This window comes from Penaeus monodon, chromosome 13 (genome assembly GCF_015228065.2).
Source record: "Penaeus monodon isolate SGIC_2016 chromosome 13, NSTDA_Pmon_1, whole genome shotgun sequence".
Classification (NCBI taxonomy): domain Eukaryota; kingdom Metazoa; phylum Arthropoda; class Malacostraca; order Decapoda; family Penaeidae; genus Penaeus; species Penaeus monodon.
The window spans coordinates 37,595,349-37,615,348 of NC_051398.1; the positions used below are offsets into that span (position 1 = coordinate 37,595,349).

Sequence of the window (20,000 nt, forward strand, 5' to 3'; positions counted from 1 at the left end):
TAGTAATTCTATAGGATGTACTGAAAGTTAAGGATGAAAATGTGCCTGAATATGAATTAATTGTGACATCAAAATATATTTGACTGTGAGAGTGGTCAGTCCATGTGTTTTTGTTGTTATTTATTTGTGTTATCTTGACATTATGATTTTATACATTTATTCCATTTTATACTAGTTTTGTTTTTTTGTGTTACCTTTTCAACTTTGGTTAGTCTTTATAGTATGGACGCACTAAGCTAGAGCAAAATGAAGATGATATTCTTGTAGAGGATAAAAAGTTGTAGTCATTGGCACAAGAAATAATCTGCCACAAAAAAAAAAAAAAAAAAAAAAGGATTCTGGAAAGTACTTCCTAATTCTAGTCGATGCTCCTTAGTTTTAGCTCTATTTTGACGTGCATACCAAGGTGAAAATAATGTTTGTTGGGGTTGTTTGGGAGCAGAGCCCCCCATCAACCCTCCCCTTGGGCAGTCGGTCAGTCATGGCAATTTATATTACTGAATAAAGGTTTTGATGTGGAGTTTGGGACTTAGTCCTTCTGAGTGCATCTGTACTGTAAAGAATTACAACATCTTTGTGTATAGAAGTAGTTACAAATCTCTCTATTTTTTTTTCTTCAGTTGTCAAAGGTCTTCTAAAAAAATTACTCTTGATCATTCTTCTGCTATACTCTGTGTTTTATGTAGTGACCTGTCTTACTGATATTGTTATTTTAATTGGGTTATCTGATATCCTTTTAAGAGTAAGATGTTCTGGTAATTTTTCTCTGTGCTTTATATCCTATTTTCTCTATCTTAGTTATATATTGTAGATTTGTAAGGTTCTGTCACTTGTAGAGGCTTGTGTGCATTAACATACTGTCTTTCTAATTATCCTAACTAACAGTTGCTAGCATAATGAACATGCATAATGACTGAAGTGGGAAGTGGCCTAGGGTCGTCCACAGTGGCGGCAAATGGTTGGCGTCAGTGTCTGTACTGTCAGGGACGCATCTTCAAAGTCCCTAATGATTTCCTCAAGTGAGTGATGCATGTTTGGTTGCTTTTACTAATGATTTTTTTTTCATATGTTCCAGCTTTGCATGGTAAATTGCTTCACACATTTTTTTTTTTTTTTGTATCATGTTGCAAAAATAGTTCTGCATTACCACATAGGTTTGTAAACTTGCATGTGTGTATCCAGGGATTGGTTACATTGGGATGTAGTTATAATATATTCATCTTTAAGATCCATTGAAAGTAAAGTTTTGTCATTAGATCACCTGATGGAATATTTCAAATGACATTTAGGAAGCAGGTAGAATTTTTCAGTTTATGGTTATCATTAATCACTTCTTGATGATGGGTATCATAAATTCATGAATACTGTTACACATATATGACACTCATTCACTCACACACACGCACATTCACACACACAAATACATACACTTACCACACATTCACACTTATGTATAGTTTCAAATGACTAGTTTTAGTCTCCTTTTTGTATTCAACCAGAGGATCATGTCTGACTGGCATTTATGTATCTGTCTGTGTTAAATGTTGCTAATGTTGGTAATCAAGATGACTCATCTGTATCATCAGCTGGCATTTTTATCTGCTGCCTAGCAGTAAATGCTGGTGATGGTAAATTATTATTCAGTTTTTAACAACTGGTGTGTTTGATGTATGGGGATGAAATTGGGCATTTTTTACAAGCTACTTTAACTCTGCTAATGAAAGTAACAACTTTTCTTCTATGACAGCATAAGGGCAGATGCTGGGTTGGGTTTGATTGGATTGGATTTGTTTTGATTTGGCTGGGTTGAGTGGCTGTACTGCATTTTGATGAGTATGGTTGGTTGGCTTGGGTTGGGTTTAGCTGGGCTAGTTTGGGTTGGGTAAATCACATATTCATTCAGTGGGGAGGTTGCATGGGAGGCAGAACCCTCTGGAAAGGGAAATGTATAGGCTAGACTATTGCTTAAGTGGAGACATTTTTTTTTAAAAGGTATTTAGGTGTTTCACATAAATTTGATTTTCTTTTTTTCTTCTGTCATGAACCCTTGGGGTCATATATCAGTTCCACGTCACAGTCAAATTGACAAAATCACATACTCAGAAGATAATAATAAGACAAATAACATTTTCATCTCCAAAGATTTTTCCTCATTTTTTAAATTCTGATATTACTTGACCTGTTGCTTGTAATTACTATTATTTTTTTTCTCTCGTTTATATGCCCATTCCTCTTTTTTTGTGCTAATTCAGATCTTATTCTTATTGTATTCTGGTTTGTAATCTGGTTATGTATCAGATATTCAATCTCATTTTAAGACTCATTCTGATCAGTTTTCTCCCTCATTCTGATCGTTATTGCTCTCATTTATCTGCACTTGCACTTGCTATTGCCTTTGTAGTTTTTTTTCTGTGGTCTTGCTCCGACTCTCACTTTCACTTTCACTTTGTAATTGTTTCTCAGTCTATGTGTCTCCTATCACTGTTTGTCTGCACTACAGTTCTCCTGCCTGTTTATATGCCTGCCTGCCTACTTGCATACTTACCTGCCTGCCTCTTTTCTGCCTGCCTGCATGCATGCTTACTTGCATACCTGCCTGCCTGCTTGCTTGTCTGCCTGCCTGCCTGCCTGCCTGCCTGCCTGCCTGCCTGCCTGCCTGCCTGCCTGCCTGCCTGCCTGCCTGCCTGCCTGCTTGCCTGCCTGCCTAATTGCCAGCCAGTCTATCTACTTGCCTGCCAACTTGCTTTCAACCTGCCTGTCAACCTGCCAACCTGCCTGCCTCCTTGCCTGCCAACCTGCCTAATTGTCTGTCTGTCTGTCTGTCTTTCTGTCTGTTTGTCTGTCTGTCTCTAACTGTCTGTCTGTTTGTCTGTGTGATATGTTAATGATCTTATTGTATGTTGTGCAGTATGTATGTATGTGCTGCATATGCCATTTGTTGCTTTATGTAGTCTGTAATGCAGGAAGATTAATGCTGTGAATCAGAACTCTTTTTTTTATGTGAAGCTTTGTATTTTAGGCATTTGAATTGAAATGATGACTGGTATACCTTTTTCTTTTTGTAATATTATGATTAAATGTAGGAAAAGTTGCTCAACATTCATCTTATTGGCAATTCAACTTGCATGAAATATAGTTATGAAGATACTCCTAAACCTGTACATCCAACATTGCAGACATATCCGTGAATGTCACTGCACAAAGGAAGGTGGAAGCTTTGTTTGTCGTTATGGCTACAATGGTGTGTGCTCATCATTGCCTTTAGAGGGAGTGAGTGACAAAGACTATGAGGATCACGTGCTTAAACACCATGCTTTCACTATGTTTAGTAAAGGTGAGTGTGAAAAATATTTGGAAATATAAGTATGAAATAATATTGTATTAGATTTCATGTCAAGTTCTTTTTTTTTTCAGAAATGGAAAACTACAGTAGAACTTTTTTTTTACATACATAATATATTTGATTTTATCTCATTTGACAGGGAGCTCTGGAGTGATTTCAAAAGCTCAGACACAAGGAAGGGAAGAGAAATGGGGTGTCTTTTCTTCAACCCAAAATGTAGCTGCTGTCCTGAACGACCCCCGTAGGGGAATGAAGGTGAGGCACCAGGTCTCATGTTCTTTGGAGTGCCTTGTAGAAAAAGGTATGAATGAGCATGAATATTTTCACAGTGCAGGTCATGTATTTCACTGGTTTTGAGTATATCTTCATCCAAAATAAATGTATGTATGATGAAGACATTGTCAAAACCGGTCAAATACATCTCTTGTGCTGTAAGATATTCCTTCTCATTCCTTTTTCTATATTTTTTGCAATGAAAGCTGTTTATTTCTGTGTCTTTTTAGAATCTTCAAGGATTTACAAAAAGTGTCTTGAGTATTTTTGCTTGCTTGTGTGCCTGTTTGCATAAGTGTGTGTGTAATTTTATTGTTTGTAAATTGGTATACTAGTGTTTTTTAATTATATCTCACTGTTTTAATTGGCAACTTTATTTTCAGAGAGATTTCTTCACTAGAACATGGGGAGAGAGTTTTGTGGAAATAAAAGAGATCCCTCCTCATGTTGCGCTTCCACAAGTTACAGCCAAACATGTAGAATCGTATGTAAGAAGGCTTAGAAGGAGACAGAAATTACTGTCAAGACTAGCCTCAGTTCAGGCCAGTAAGGTGCAAGACAACTCACAACGTTCATTCTTAACGTCAAGCTCTAGAGGTTTGTGTTCTTGTCTTTTGGTTACTCAGATTTACTGTTTTATTGAATGTTTCTAGTTTTCTCTTTTTTATTATTGTAACAGTTTTTCTTTGTGTTAAGTGATGAAATAATGAAATATTTGTTACTTTCATTATTTAAACACATGCTGATTGATTACATTTTATGTAATTTAACAAGTTTGGATGAAACTTCCAGTTACAGACCAGTTACCACAGGAAGGCATTCCTAACATCTTCCTCTCCAGTACATTTAATTTGGAGGACCCAGAGACCTTTTTCTCTGTTTTTACGCATGTATCTTCCTCTGGTGTTTGTGTTAAGAATGCAAAGATTTTACAAGAAAAGGTATGTACATAGTAAATAATAAGTAAAGTCTGAAATGTATGGAAACATGAAACAGAAAAACTCATTTTGTTAGCAGCCATTGAAAATACTAGCCTGATTTTACGTTCTTTTTCTTATCTTTTGCAGCTCTTTCATTACTTAGAAACTGTTGAAATGGACATGAGCAGGCAGATAGCAAGAAAATCATCAGCCTTTTTTGACACTATGACATATCTTAATGCCCAAATGGAACAGCTGAAACTTAACCATTCAGCTGTATCTGCTCTCAGGTATTAAGCTATTTTATATTTTATATTTTATATTTGCGAGAAGAACTTTTATATTATTATATTTATTATACAACTCTTTTTGGTGTGAAGAGATTGGTAAATTGGGTGTCTTTACTGCATGTTGATCATCTGCTAAGCATCAAAAATATATTGTCACTGTATTACAATCAAGACAAAAGAGAGAGAGAGAAAAAAAAGGTTAACAGCTATTTTAGGGACATTTTTATTTAGGATAGGTAAGCATTAACCTGTTGGATCCAGGAGCATCATGGCTTGCGTGTGAACCAAAATCCTGGATTTAGGCTTACTCAAGTGGTGACTCTCCTGGGTGTGTGGTTTGTAGGCCTTGCCTGCTTGATCACTCATAGTTGATATCAAGACTCTTTGCCTCTTCTTTGCAATGCTATTAGCTCTTTTTCTGCACAAATGGTTTTGTTGTTTTGCCATTTATCATATGTTGAGCAGGCTCCATATTCTCCAGCTGGTTTACACTTTGTGCATTAACAGTAACAATGAATAACACTGTGTTATTTGTAGTATATATAGATATTTTTGTATTATTCAGTTTTCCATGGCACTACTTATCCTCCTGGTAACGGTAGGCAGGATTTGGTTCAGGCGTTTAGATATGCTGTCCTCCATGGTGCTGTTGCTGTTCCTTGCAAGGTTCATAGATAGTACCCTTTACCCTCATTTCCCAATGAAATTGATGCAAGAGCCCATCCTAAAGGCTTACAGAGTCATTCTCCCTCCAAAAGCCATATGTCACTCGGTAACAGTATCCTATGGTGAGATTTCCTGTCACCCTGGCCCTTACCTGGTGTAACCATGATGAGGTGTCTCTGTCAGCCAGATCTGACAGGTTAAAAGATACTGGAAAGGGAGGATAGGAGCCTTAGCCCATAAATGATAGGTATTTCACTAATGAAATACCTATCATTGAAAATGGAAAATGGACAGTAGTGGGTGTCTCATATGAGTACTTGTGTTCTTAGCTGAAGCTCCTCTTGAGTCACCTACAGCTAGTGCCTCATGTGTGGGTCCCCAGCAGCAGGCACTCATTGCAATAGCTACCACCTGGAAATTATTATTATTTTTTTCAATTGAAGGTACCTAACATGGATTTAAGATTTATTAATCCAGTGCAGGTGCATGGCATGTACATACATGCCATACCCACTCTGAGTTTAGTTTATTAATTGTATTCACACTTAGATGGCTTACAGGTACTAAGTTACCAATGTGTCAGTTATGGATAAAACCTCTCTCACCTGTTTACCCTTTTTTGACTTTCAGAGATATCTTCTTGCATATATTATTGCTGTTAGTAAGGCCAATAACATTGTAATAATTATAAAGTCTATGATAATGATAGCAGCATCGATATTGATAGCATTAGTAAAAAAAAGAAAAAAAAAAATCCTGCAAACTCAAGGAAATGTGAAATCAGGTGAGGTCACAAAGTTTACTAATTGACTCCTTTGTGGCTCAGCACTTGTAAAGCCATTTATATAGGTGCAGAGACATTTCACAAAACAATACTACAGTGAACACAATAGTTTAATGACAACGTAGGTTAAAGAAGTACAGCTTAGGTGGTAATGTTGTTTGACATAGATTTTATTATTATTATTTTTTTTTATTATTATTATTTTTTTTATGGCTATTAGACATAACCTCCATTACATAACAGAGAGTTACAGAACAGACTTGTTTATTACTGTCACATAACTTATTTTCTTACAGGGATGGAATCTCCGTGTTGCGTCAAGAGGCTGTGCTGGAACCTGTCAAGATTTTGGCTCTACCCAGAAGAAGAAACAACATATCAGAAACCTGTAAAAAGGTCTGTTTTAATGTGTTAAGAAAGACTAATTATGATGATGTGTATTATCCTCACTGTATATGGCAGCTATTCTGTTTAATACAGTGTCATTCCATGATTTAAGTTATGTTTTCAAAATTGCTCTTTTCTCAATTTTTTTTTTATTTGTGCACTGTCATATTAGGTGGATGTTTGTACATTTTTTCATACCTTTTACTTTTAAAACTTGTATGATTTCTTTAATTCAGTTATATCCACTTACATATCATTATATATGAAAAGTTATAGCAAAGCCAAAAGATGATATATTTTTTTCCTTTCCTTTTGTTTTTTTTATCAATTGCTTAATCTTTTACTCATTACCATCTTACAGCTTGAGGTCATGAGTGCTGTCCGTGAAGTCCAGTCAACCATACAGGTCATGTTAGCACGACAAGAATTCACAGCTGCCCTCGACTTGATATCCACGACACAGGACCTCCTCCATACTGAACTGAACACTATAAGATGCCTCAAGTAATTTTTCCTTAGTGGAGAACAAAGATTTTTTTTTTTTACTGCATTCACCATATACATATGCAATATCAGTGAATATGTAACATGGAAGCAAGATCTGTTTTGTGAAAATATTATATTTAACTCAGTGCTGCTGGGGATGTTATATTCATTCATGCCATGCCCACTCTTGAGTTTAGTTTATTAAGTGTATTCAATCATAGATGGCTCCACAAATACTTTGTCACCAAGGAGTCAGTTAATACCTATCTCACATGCTTACCCCTTTTCCTCTAGTTTTTGAAAATCTCTTTTATCTTATATTGTTATAATTAATGTTAATAATATTTTGATAATTATAACCACCTATCTCCTTGATTTTGGAAATATTTTCTTTTATATTGCTCTCAGTAATATTGATAACATTATAATGATTATTATGTCTGTAATGATAATAACAGCATCAATATTGATAACATAAAGAAAATGTGAAGTCAGATGAGGTCAGAAGTCTATTAATTGAAAAACTACAGCATTGGGTTAATTGTCAATTTTTATTTTGTTTTCAGACACCTAAGTTCGGAACTTTCAGAACATGAAAAGCTGATTGATAAGATGGTATCTGCAGATTTCATCAAGTACATTACTGAAGATCTTAATCGACCACTGGAAGACACACATCCATTTTTGGAGGAGGTACGTCCACAGTAGGGAATATGTTATAGCATGTTTTAAAATATAAATATTTATACAGTACCTATCTACACCGACCCTTGTACATTGGAGCATCAGCCAAGAACATGTGTCTTGCATATGAAAGGGCCTGCTACCGCTCAGTTTCTGTCCTTCTGATCAGTGAGATGCATTGTTGGGTTACTATAGTAATACAGGCCCAGTTTGTATATATCCATGTATATATATATACATCATATACATATATATATATATATATATACATCATATACATCATATACATCATATACATCATATACATCATATACATATATACATATATACATATATACATATATACATATATACATATATACATATATACATATATACATATATACATATATACATATATACATATATACATATATATATATATAATTTATATATATAATATATATATATATAGATAATAATATATAATGATATATTAATATATATATATGATAGATAATAATATATAGATATAGTATAATATATATATATATATATATATATACATATAATATATATATACATACATATATATATATAATTGATGTATAAATATATACATATATACATATATACATATATACATGTATACATAATATACATGTATACATAATATACATATACATAATATACATATACATATACATATATATATATATGATGTATAAATATAAATATATATATAATATATATTTATATATATACATTTATATATATATGTATTTATATATATATATATATATATATATTGTCGAGGGTTTCCCTATTTTTAAGCACTTCCTCTTTAGTTCAGTTTGATCCTGAGATGAATGAGTATTTATCCAGGATAATTATAATCAAGAAACATTTCACCAATATATATATTTACAATTTATACAGGGTAAAACAATAGTATATGCATCCGTAAGGAACGAGACTTGGGCTGGCATGGTGGTCTCTTCCGGGACAACTTGTTTGCTGCGAGATCTCTAGATTCACAGACCCTTTGCCAATTCGTCTTGTAAAAGGCGTTTTCTGGTTAAATGGAGTATCTCTTTCATAAGAAAAAGTGGAGACTGTAAAATGGTCAAAGACAGTCATTAGCATTGTTATATTACAAAGAACTGTATAACATTCATGATGTTAAATTATACAAGTTGGTTTATATGCCAGTACATTGGCAATACTCACAAAAAGGTGTGTATGGGCACGGAGCTTGGAGCTAAGTGAAGGTCGTGCTGAATGGGTCACCGTCCTTGCTTCGGTGGCGGGAGCGGTACCAAGGAACGCATACACACACACACACACACACACACACACACACACACACACACACACACACACACACACACACACACACACACACACACACACACACACACACACACACACACACACACACACACAGAATGGTCAGAGGCTAAATTAAATTACACCCCCGAAGGGAAAGAAGTAAAGTCATATGAAAACCGCAGCCAAATTTAGCTAACTTGAAGACCAGAGCAACAGAATTTAACCTTAACATCCAAAACAGATATTCACTTCTCAGCGATGAAGATCTCAACATTGACCAAATCAGCAAACAGTTCAATGACATAATAAAGGAAGCTGCACTAGAAGTAGGTATAAGAACATCAAGCAAAGCTCCAGCAATTCTCGGTAGAAACTAAAGTGCTTATGAAGGGTCATGAAAATATCATCAATCAGGGAGAAAATAGAATTAGCTGAACTAACAGACTATAAATAAAGAGAAGAGGGAAGATGTTCAAAAATTTAATACTTAAATAATAAATGAAACAGTGATCTCAGGTACTAGCATGAGAACAAATAAAAGGCGACTCGAAATAGGGAGAAATCAATTGTATGCAATAAAGAAACCAGATGGAGAAGTGACATACAAGGAGAATGAAATCATAAGAGTAGTGGAGGACTTTTACAGGGATCTATACAACTCATATGAGCAGCCATGAATAGAAGCGAATGCGGTAACTAGAAATGTACCTAGCATCACAACAGAAGAAATAAAAAGAGCACTTACAGGCATGAAGAGAGGGAAAACACCGGGGGAAGATGGAATTAGTATAGACCTTATAATAGATGCAGGAGAAATTGCAACAGCGAAACTAGTCTTTTTAACAAATGTCTTATCACGGGAAAACTCCGAAAGCCAGGAAAAATACAACAATTATTTTGATACATAAAAAATGGGACAGGATCTAAAAAACTACCAACCAATAAGCCTCCTTTCAGCTACTTACAAACTATTCACGAAAGTCATCACAACTCTGGATTCTAACCAGCCTAGAGAACAAGCAGACTTTCACTGTGGATTCTCAGCAACAGACCACATCCACACGCTCACCCAGATAAAGGAAAAAATAAACGAATATAGGAAACCCCTGTGTATAGCATTCATTGATTATGAAAAGGCATTTGACTCTGTAAAGATACCAGCAGTACTGGAAGCTATCCGAAAACAGGGAGTAGAGGAGGCATATTATAAAATACTGGAAGATATATATAAAGACAATACACCAATTAAAAAAGGTGTTAGACAGGGCGACACCATCTCACCAAAACTGTTGGTAGAGTGGAATGGAAAGGGTATCGAGATAGGAGACAAATATCTAAACAATCTAAGATTTGCAGATGATATTGTTCTCTCCTGTGAATCTGCAAATGAAATGCAATAACTAATAAATGATCTCAATAGAGAAAGTCTGAAAATCTGACTTGGGATGAACAAGAAAAAGACTAAGATCATGTTCAACAATAGAGTTCAGTTCGAACAGATACAAGCACAAGGTGAAGTGCTAGAGGTAGTGGACAAGTATATATACCTAGGACAACTCATGCAGGGAAACACATCTAGCGAAGAGGAAATTAAGCGACGCATCATTCTAAGCTGGAGTGCCTTTGGCAGACACAGTAATATGCTAAGAGGTTCCTCGCCATTATGTTTAAAAAGAAAAGTCTTTAAACAATGTCCTACCAGTTATGACCTATGGATCAGAAACATGGACTACAACCAAATTACTAGAGAGGAAACTAATAAGTGCCCAGAGAGGGATGGAGAGATTGATGCTGGGAATTAGCTTAAGAGGTCAGATGAGGACAAAGTAGAAGATATACTTGTGAGCATCAAAAAGAGAAAGTGACAATGGGCGGGTCATATACATTGGAGACAGGACAACAAATGGACAAAGAATGTAACAGACTGGGTTATAAATACTATAAAGAGACCAAGGGCCAGACCAGTGACAAGATGGTGTGATGAAATAACAAAATTTGGGGCCGAGACTGGAAACAAAAAACACAAGATTCGGAGAGGCCTATGTCTTGCAGTGGACTGACTCAGGCTGATGATGATGATCATATATATATATATATATATATATATATATATATATATATATATATATATATATATATATATATATATATATATATATATATATATACATATACATATACATATACATATATATATATATATATATATATATATATATATATATATATATATATAAAAACATATATATGTTTGTATATATATGTGTGTATATATATGTGTGTATATATATATGTGTATATATTATATTATATATAATATATAGTATATATATATATATATATTATATATAATAATATATATATATGATATATATGTATATTATATATATATATATTATATATTATATATATAATATGATATTATAATATATAATATATATTATATAATTATATATATTATATATTTATATATATGTATAATATATGATATGATATATTATATATTATTATATGATTATATGTATATTATATGTATTATGTATGATTGTATATGTATATGTATATATATATATATATATATATATATATATATATATATATATATATATATATATATATATATGCACATATATATATGCACTGTGAGTTTGGAGAATGGTCAGCATGATGTGATTTCAAATACATGCAATAAGAATCAGAGAATGAAGTAACTAAAGTAATGCAGAAAATATGAATATCAAAAATACTCCTAGAAAGTTTTTTGTGGTACATGTAATATCTGTTGCTATCTTTGGGTAACATTCAGTGGTATGACTTTTCAGGACCAGCTAATTGCTGTAGTTTTTGGAGTTTTGCGACTACAGAAGTTTGATTTCTTAGATAACCTGAGAGAAGAAATCTACACTGCTATAAAGGCAACAGTGAAACAGGTATGTGATAAGGAATATTGAATGTATATCCTGTTAATTACTGAGTTGAAACAAAGCCTTTTAAGATTATAGTAAAAGTGACTAAAGATTGTTCCTTGAATTTTACATACATATTACCAGCATTTGCTATGTGGATATGTTTTATCTACATATTTCTACCAGTATCATTTTTGCAGCTACTTTTATTATTATAAACATTTTCCAGAGTGTTGTGGAGGCTGTGAGTGAAGTGGAAGTTGATCAAGAGATTGCAAGTGTTGCAGATCAGGCACGGGTGCTATCCATAGGTGCTTGGCTGTCTCTACTTTCTACAGTCACTTCACGGCTAAACACAGTAATAGCAAGAGTGAAGGTATGTTCTGCCTATCACTCATATTTTAAGACACTTCAGATATGTTTTCCGGTGGTGTTCCAGCAATGGCTGAGTCTTGATTGGCTCTGAATGGCATCTTGATGTTGATTAGCTGAGATACTGGAATTTCAGGTCCAGTTATTTCTGAGACACAAGAAGCTCACTAGAAATGGTGTCTGGAGTACCTGTGAATATGAGCGTATATATATATTTTAGTTGTTAGCCACACATAATTTTTTATCAGTGGTATTTCTTCATTTAATTTATTAACTGATATATACTATTTTTCCTATTCTTTAATTCAAGTTGAGAAGATGAATAACAAAAAACAATAATTTTTAATTATGTGATTTGAATAATTGCAATATTATGTTTGCTTAATTTAATGCTTCAGCCTGTTAAAATGGGCTTAGGTTTTTCTATTTTCATCCCTGAATGGGAAATGCAAATCATGCAGTACTCTAGACAGGCTTTATTTCAGATTGAGTGAGAAACTCAAGACCTGCTATAGCCTTTCTTACTCCTATTTAAAAAAATATATTGGAATAATGTAGCCATTTTTACGTTTTTATTTCTTTTAGTTTTACGTTTGCCATTTGATAGGCATTACCAATGTTGTAATAGACTGAAATTGTAGTATAGAGTCTGTGTCAGTGCAATAGAAACATGATAGTTTTGAGGGAAGATAAAAAAAAAAAAGCAATGGGGAAGAGAAAGGCAAACCTTGCTTTAGTGCCACAACTCAGAAGAATAGCACTTACAACTACTGCACTGGTCAAGGTCACCTTCCTCTTCCCATTCTGCTTGCTCAGATTACACACAGTCACATGCTGCTGTGACCAAAATATGTTTCTCAGGGGAAAATAAAAATCTAGACATTTTGTTAAATGTGTGTAAGTTAAACTAACATTAACTGTTTACTTTTAAGGGCATCACGGAAGTCATGGTACAAACTGTTGAAGCTGGAGCAGGAAGGACCCAGCCTGTTACAGAAGGGGTTCAGGCAGCATCATTAGTAACCATGTATGTTGTTCTTTATACCTCAGTCAGCTCTTAAACCAACCAACCAACCAATAAAGAAGAAAAAAAGAAAAAGAAAGAAAGAAAGAAAAAAAAAGAATTGAGTGTTGATGAATCATGAGTTTGATTTGATAATGAAAAAATTAAGAAATGTTAGCTGGTATTAATCATAGATGTGAAAGATCATGTGTATGTTTATCTTTCAACACTCATTACTATAAAATGACAGAGATATTGTTGTTTCAGGAGCAGTAGTGATGGAGATCCAATGCTAGGAGAGGTGGCATGTGGGAAAGTGCTTGGTGGCCTACGGGAAATACTTTGTCAAGCATGTGATTATGCCCATGATCGATGTGCAAAACTACTTCATGCAAGGTAGAAATATATAATGATATACGTTTGAATTATTATATTTAAGGGAAGTGTCAAGATATTTCCCTAAGTGGAAGTTTTTAAGAACTTTGCTTCGCTATGAATCTTCCTGTATTAATTTTTTTCCTTTTTTTTCTAACTTTTTAGGTCAAGAGATCATGGCTTAGATAAAATGACTGCAAGTGAATTCCTAGCTTTGTCACGCATAATTGAAGACTTTGTGGCAGACACTGAATCTGTTTGTGGCAGAAAAAGTACATCATTCCGAATGGGTCTACAAGGGCAGGTAGGATATTGTGTATTTTATTAAAATCCTGACTCATTATTACCCAGCAGTTGTTCTAGTGATATTTTGCTTTTCAGTTCGTGGAAATGTATAATAAAAGAAAATAGAAGCTTTGTTAATACTTTTCTATTTTTTCCCCTTTTTTTCTGATAAAGTCATTGTTGGGAAAGGTCTTATTACTTATAAGATTAACTTTTTTATCATCATCATAGATATCTGCAAAGAATCTATTGATTTTTAGTAACCTCCTCAGATTTTATTTCTAAGAAAAATCTTTTTTGAAGAGAGTATCTGTTTAGTTAATATATTATGAATGCACAAGTAACTGTATAAAAATTGGACACAAAACTATTTTCAGGCTACTAGATTTGTATCAAGATTTCATGAAGAACGGGAAGCAAGGCTGAAGCTGAATCTAAGTAGTGAGCGATGGAGGGCAGTCCCAGCACCACCAGATCTTCAGCACCTTTTGGACCATATATCAGCTACAGGTAGGGTAGAAAGAAGTTAGGAGCTGTATTAATGACATAGGATGTAGGTGGAGAATACCATGAAAATGTGGGTAGTAGATTATAGGAATAGTTTGAGAGTTTTCTTATGTAGCTAATATATCTGCAAAGAGAAAATAAAAAGGTAAATGAGTGTGAACAGAAGACAGCAATTGGATCCATATGAAATGCATTTATTTGAATAGCATTAATTTCAATTATGTTCTGAAAAGCAAAGGTAGATCTGGTAAAGACGGTGTTTAGAATGTTCACTGTTACAATATTCACAGTTGTATTTTTCATTATTCCCATCAGACACTCTAGTATCACCCCCTGCTAGTCAGCAAGAAAAGGAAAGTATAGAAGCTTCCTCCACAACACCGACCTCCACCACCTTAGCCAATACCACAGCCAGCACAACCACAGCCACTCTCAGTAATGGTGTGGTTGAACAGAACCACTGTGCAAGTGGTAGCACTGGTAGTGGCAATGGTAGTGTTATCAATGGCAGTAGTAGTAGCTCGGGTGGTGGTGTGGTTGTCAATGGAGAGGAGTACATTGTGGTTGGTGTGTGTGTAGTTGTAGTAAGGCTAATTGTGGAGTACTCCGAGTGTGCATCCACGTTGAGGCTTGCAGCGCATCAACTTCTGACACGTCTGACTGATTTGTTAAGAAGGTTCAACTCTGACACTTGTAGGTGAGTTATGAAGCATTCAGACTTTCTTTGAAATAATGAGATAAATAAGAGAACTACTTTTATGCAAGTCATATAGTTTTTCTTATGGTAATGAAAATGATTTCTCAAAAGTTATGGTTAATATTTTATATCAGAGACATATCATTCTTTTCTAGACTTTTGGTTGAAGCTGGTGCAGTTGCCCTTGGACTCAAAACTATAACAACTCGTAACCTGGCTTTGGCATGGCGATCTCTGCAACTTTTGCTGACTCTGCTTCCTCGTCTCAACACACACTTCTCTGTCTTGTTGAGACCAGCTGTTGTTACGAAGAATATAGAGCAAGTAAGTAAATCAGATATTCAATGATAAATTGACTTTGTCAAAGTTAACCCATATGATCCAGATGATGTGACCATAACACCATGAAAAAATTTAAATTGAGGGGTAGATGACATGAACATGCCATCATAGGAAAATCTGGCTGTGGGCTGGGGTCATGCAAACTTGCCATTGTGAGTGTTTTGGCTGAAGACTGGGGTAACAGAAAAGAGTTGCTACAAGTGCATAGACCTCTTGGAGGCTGATTAGATTCATTTAGCATTTAGAAAGGGGCTTTTGCATTATTTCCATTGATAAATGGAATTTCGTGTGCTGGGAGGACACCATTTCTATACTCAGCATCTTACTCCTGGCTGCCTTGACTGGTGACACAGGTTGTATTACAGAAAAAAAAAAAAAAAAAAAAAAAGATAAGTAACAAGTAAGTAATTTATTGTTATTACTCTTGCACTGAGTTGGACTGCCTAGAGAGGTAATATGGAGTCTGTTTAAAAAAATCAGTCTATTACCATCTGGTAATATCAGTGACAAATATGGATGTTGGGAAATGGCTAAAAAGTTAAAAACACTTAAAAACATGAAAAGAAAAATAACATTACCAAGGGGAGGCAAAGAGTCTTATCACCGCATGCGAGTGTTCACGTGCGCTTAGCTTACGAGCCATGCACCCGTCAGAGTGACCACTCATGTAAGCCAGATACATGTATTTTGGGCCATGTTGTTCTTGTGAAGCATCGAGATTCAGATTGTTAAATTATTGGTATGTTTTAATTTTCTCATTTAAAAAATAAAAATCAGGGTATTATACTGGTAAGCCTTTTCTTATATAAAGATTCAGCTTTCTTATCCAAAATATTGGATAAGAAAGGTATAATGAGGATACAATAAAGGCCCTTTGCATCAGTATCCCAGCTAAGAAATGGAGAGAAAATGATTAGTTATTTGCTTAGTAAAAATAGATAAACTGAACTCTTAAACTTTTCAAAAGTAAAGGCAATCTATTCCAATGCAGATCTAGTACCTCTTTGAAGTTGGTAAAAATCAGTTAAAAACATATGGAGGTGATGTGAATTATCGATTGAAAGACTGAAAGAGCTTAACTATTCCTTTGATGCCTAGTGTCCAATTCTAAGCAGAAAGAAGTTTGATGGATTTAAAAGAACAATCAAAAATCTTAAGTGTGACTATGCAGCTGATAACCATAGACAGGTCAAAAATAATTTTAAAGCAAACTTGATTTATTGTAAATACAGAAGGTCCATTTTTCCCCTCAGTGTTGTTTGGCATATATATTTTCTTGAACTGTGGATTTTGTTTGGAGTGTAAACATTATGGGAAACTAGGCAGTGGAGAAAGGTCTTGACCTGCACTAGATATCAGTAGTAAGACTATGGTTTTATGATAAAAGGTTGCCTTAAGTTTATGATTGTCTTTTCAAACCTGCTTGTCTGTGAAAATATGTCTCATTAATGACTATCTTTGTAGAATTCACTTATTTGAAAGTCATACAAGAATGAAATTAAGAAAACAAGAAGAAAGATTTTACCTCTTGATATTTGATAATTGCTGTAAATGAGAATTTTAATGTATGTTGTTAAGTTAACATGATGACGTATTTATTGTAATAAAAAAAAAAATTGCTGATGCAGTTACTGCTTCAGCTTCTGTTTGCTAATTGATTATGAATGACATTGCTTGTATTATTCTAATTTTAATTAGGTATTTTAACTTTTACATTTCCACTTGGATGAAACCATTTTTGTTAATAAGTGTTTTTTAAAATAGTGATATTTTGAAATATTGATTAGAAGTTTAGTAATTTTGCTATTTAAACATTTATTCACATTTTTTAATGTTGAGCTTTCATTTTGATGTTGGCAGGTTACTCGCGAATACCGAGAACATTGTGAAGCGATAGAAGCCAAAATTGTGGGTGTGATGAGCGACACACTCGAGCGCCAATTTGCTACGTGGGAGGCACGGTCTCCTGTGCCTTCCCCAGCTTTCAATGGTATTCTGAAAGCAGTCTCAAAGTTGCATGAAGCTGTTTCAGGTGTTTTGCCTCCACAGCAGGTTGGTCTCTCACAGTTTTAGTATTGAGTCCAATATTTCCTTCTCCTGAACTGTTATATACTTAGTCAAATGATAATAGCGCATTTTAGCCAGAATGACAATAAAATGCTCAAACATAATTATGCAGTAACTTTTTCCTGTTAATAGATTTAGGTATATCCATAATCTAGTATGTAGAGGATTGGGAAGGCTGTTTTTGTTCTAACAGTAGACAGATGTTCATATATATATATATATATATATATATATATATATATATATATATATATATATATATATGTTTATATGTATATATTATATATGTATATATGTATATATATGTGTATATGTGTATATATGTATATATATGTATTTATATGTATATAAGTATATATGTATATAAGTATATGTGTATATATGTGTATATATGTAATGTATATATGTAATGTATATATATATAATGTATATATATATATATAATGTATATATATATATATATATATATATATATATATATATATATATATACATATATATAATATATATAATATGATATATCATATAAAATACATATATATACATATAATATAATATATATATATATATATAATTAATATATAATTATATTATAATATATAATATATATACATATATATATATATATATATATAATATATATCATATATATATACATTACATACTTACTTAATCATATTATCATATACATATTTATCTCTCTCTACCTTTCTTCCTTCTTCTTCCTTCTTCTTCTTCTTCTTCTTCTTCTTCTTCTTCTTCTTCTTCTTCTTCTTCTTCTCTTCTTCTTCTTCTTCTTCTTCTTTCTTCTTTTCCTCTCCTCCTCTCCTCTTCTTCTTCCTCCTCCTCCTCCTCCTCCTCCTCCTCCTTCCTCCTCCTCCTCCTCCTCCTCCTCCTCCTCCCCCTTTTCTCCTCTTTTCTGCTCCTCTTCTCCTCCCCTTCCTCTTCTCCCTCCTCCTCTCCTTCCTCCTCTTCCCTTCTTCCTTCCTCCTCTTCCCTTCTTCCTCTCCTCCTCTTCTCCTCCTCTCCTCTCCTCCTCCTCCTCCTCCTCCTCTTCCTCTTCTTCTTCCTCTTCCTCTTCCTCTTCCTCTCCTCTTCCTCCTCCTCCTCCTCCTCCTCCTCCTCCTCCTCCTCCTCCTCCTCCTCCTCCTCCTCCTCCTCCTCCTCCTCCTCCTCCTCCTCCTCCTCCTCCTCCTCCTCCTCCTCTTCATCCTTTTCCTCCTCCTCCTCCTTCCTCCTCTTCCTCCTTCTTTCTCCTCCACATCCTTGTTCCTGCCAGGTCCCAGTGATATAGGAAAGCTAATAGTCAGCCTGTTCTTTTTATGGAATGATTCAGTATTTAACCCTTTCCCAACGGGTAGTATTCATAGTGGCCCGGGCCCTGCTGCCGGGGGCTTATATCGTCACCCTACCGCTCATGCCAAATACCAGCATCCCTTGCCATTTCTTCGTAGTACTACGAGCATATGTTGTATTTTCAGTTATTATTTTCTAGTCTCTACTTGCCATATTTCCTGATAAATCAAGACTGAAGGATATTTTTGTTGTTATATAGACTCCATAGTTGATCATTATTCACTCTATAGTCTGAATAAAATAAGCAGTGTGTGGTATCATGGAGTTGAAATTGTATATATTTTTTTTTTTTATAGTAAAAATGAGAAAGTGTTAAAAACGACTTAATAACATTTTCAGTGGCAGAAAAATAATATTTTGCTTTGATTGTAAAAAAAAAAACTCATGGCATGTCCATACATACACCATGGCATGTACGTACATACCCCCAGCAGATAGTCCAGCCATGCCATGTCATGTACGTACATGCCACCCGTCGGCAAAGGGTTAAATGATATTTGGGATCATGTGCCAGAATTAGAAGCTGACATGTATATAATGAATATTTTTGTCTTTTGCTTTTGCTTTTATTATGGTTTTGAAAGTTATAGCAGGTATAAATGTACTCTTGCAATGGGTAAATTGACCACTTTTGATACCATGTTCTATTTATACTGCCATCTCTTCCATTAGATGTACAAGTTATTTGAGAAGATCACATCTGTCCTGAAGGAAAAATTAAAAGTTCATCTAGTGAGGCTCAATGTGTCCTCTGTAGGACCTAAGAGCTGGTAAGTATGAAGTCAAGAGCCAGTTGTTTTCTCTTGTGATATTTAAGTTTTGTTTTATAAGAACATATGTCTTGATAGCAATTCATACAGACAGAACAGGTAAAAAGAAATATAAATAAAGTAGTATATGAATTGTTAGTTTGTTAGATTTTGATCTCTTACATATAACTTAATGC

The 20,000-nt window shown here is 34.2% G+C and overlaps 1 protein-coding gene across 3 annotated transcripts in view; it reads left to right on the top strand.

The window, feature by feature from the left end:
- LOC119580301 (vacuolar protein sorting-associated protein 54-like) overlaps positions 1 to 20,000 on the top strand; it is a 31,824-nt gene that overhangs the window by 11,119 nt on the left and 705 nt on the right. For 2 of the 3 annotated variants that reach the window (XM_037928378.1, XM_037928377.1), the window contains exons 2-19: positions 3,177 to 3,334; positions 3,483 to 3,598; positions 4,000 to 4,213; positions 4,409 to 4,557; positions 4,684 to 4,826; positions 6,573 to 6,672; positions 7,025 to 7,167; positions 7,716 to 7,842; positions 11,967 to 12,074; positions 12,280 to 12,426; positions 13,355 to 13,449; positions 13,693 to 13,821; positions 13,966 to 14,104; positions 14,463 to 14,595; positions 14,908 to 15,289; positions 15,445 to 15,613; positions 17,492 to 17,683; positions 19,727 to 19,824. In XM_037928378.1, coding sequence (XP_037784306.1) covers positions 3,322 to 3,334; positions 3,483 to 3,598; positions 4,000 to 4,213; positions 4,409 to 4,557; positions 4,684 to 4,826; positions 6,573 to 6,672; positions 7,025 to 7,167; positions 7,716 to 7,842; positions 11,967 to 12,074; positions 12,280 to 12,426; positions 13,355 to 13,449; positions 13,693 to 13,821; positions 13,966 to 14,104; positions 14,463 to 14,595; positions 14,908 to 15,289; positions 15,445 to 15,613; positions 17,492 to 17,683; positions 19,727 to 19,824 — 2,597 coding nt within the window. In that variant the 5' untranslated portion in view covers positions 3,177 to 3,321. Of the gene's footprint in view, positions 1 to 885; positions 1,020 to 3,176; positions 3,335 to 3,482; positions 3,599 to 3,999; positions 4,214 to 4,408; positions 4,558 to 4,683; positions 4,827 to 6,572; positions 6,673 to 7,024; positions 7,168 to 7,715; positions 7,843 to 11,966; positions 12,075 to 12,279; positions 12,427 to 13,354; positions 13,450 to 13,692; positions 13,822 to 13,965; positions 14,105 to 14,462; positions 14,596 to 14,907; positions 15,290 to 15,444; positions 15,614 to 17,491; positions 17,684 to 19,726; positions 19,825 to 20,000 lie in introns of all 3 variants that reach the window. The other variant, XM_037928376.1, reaches the window with a different exon arrangement.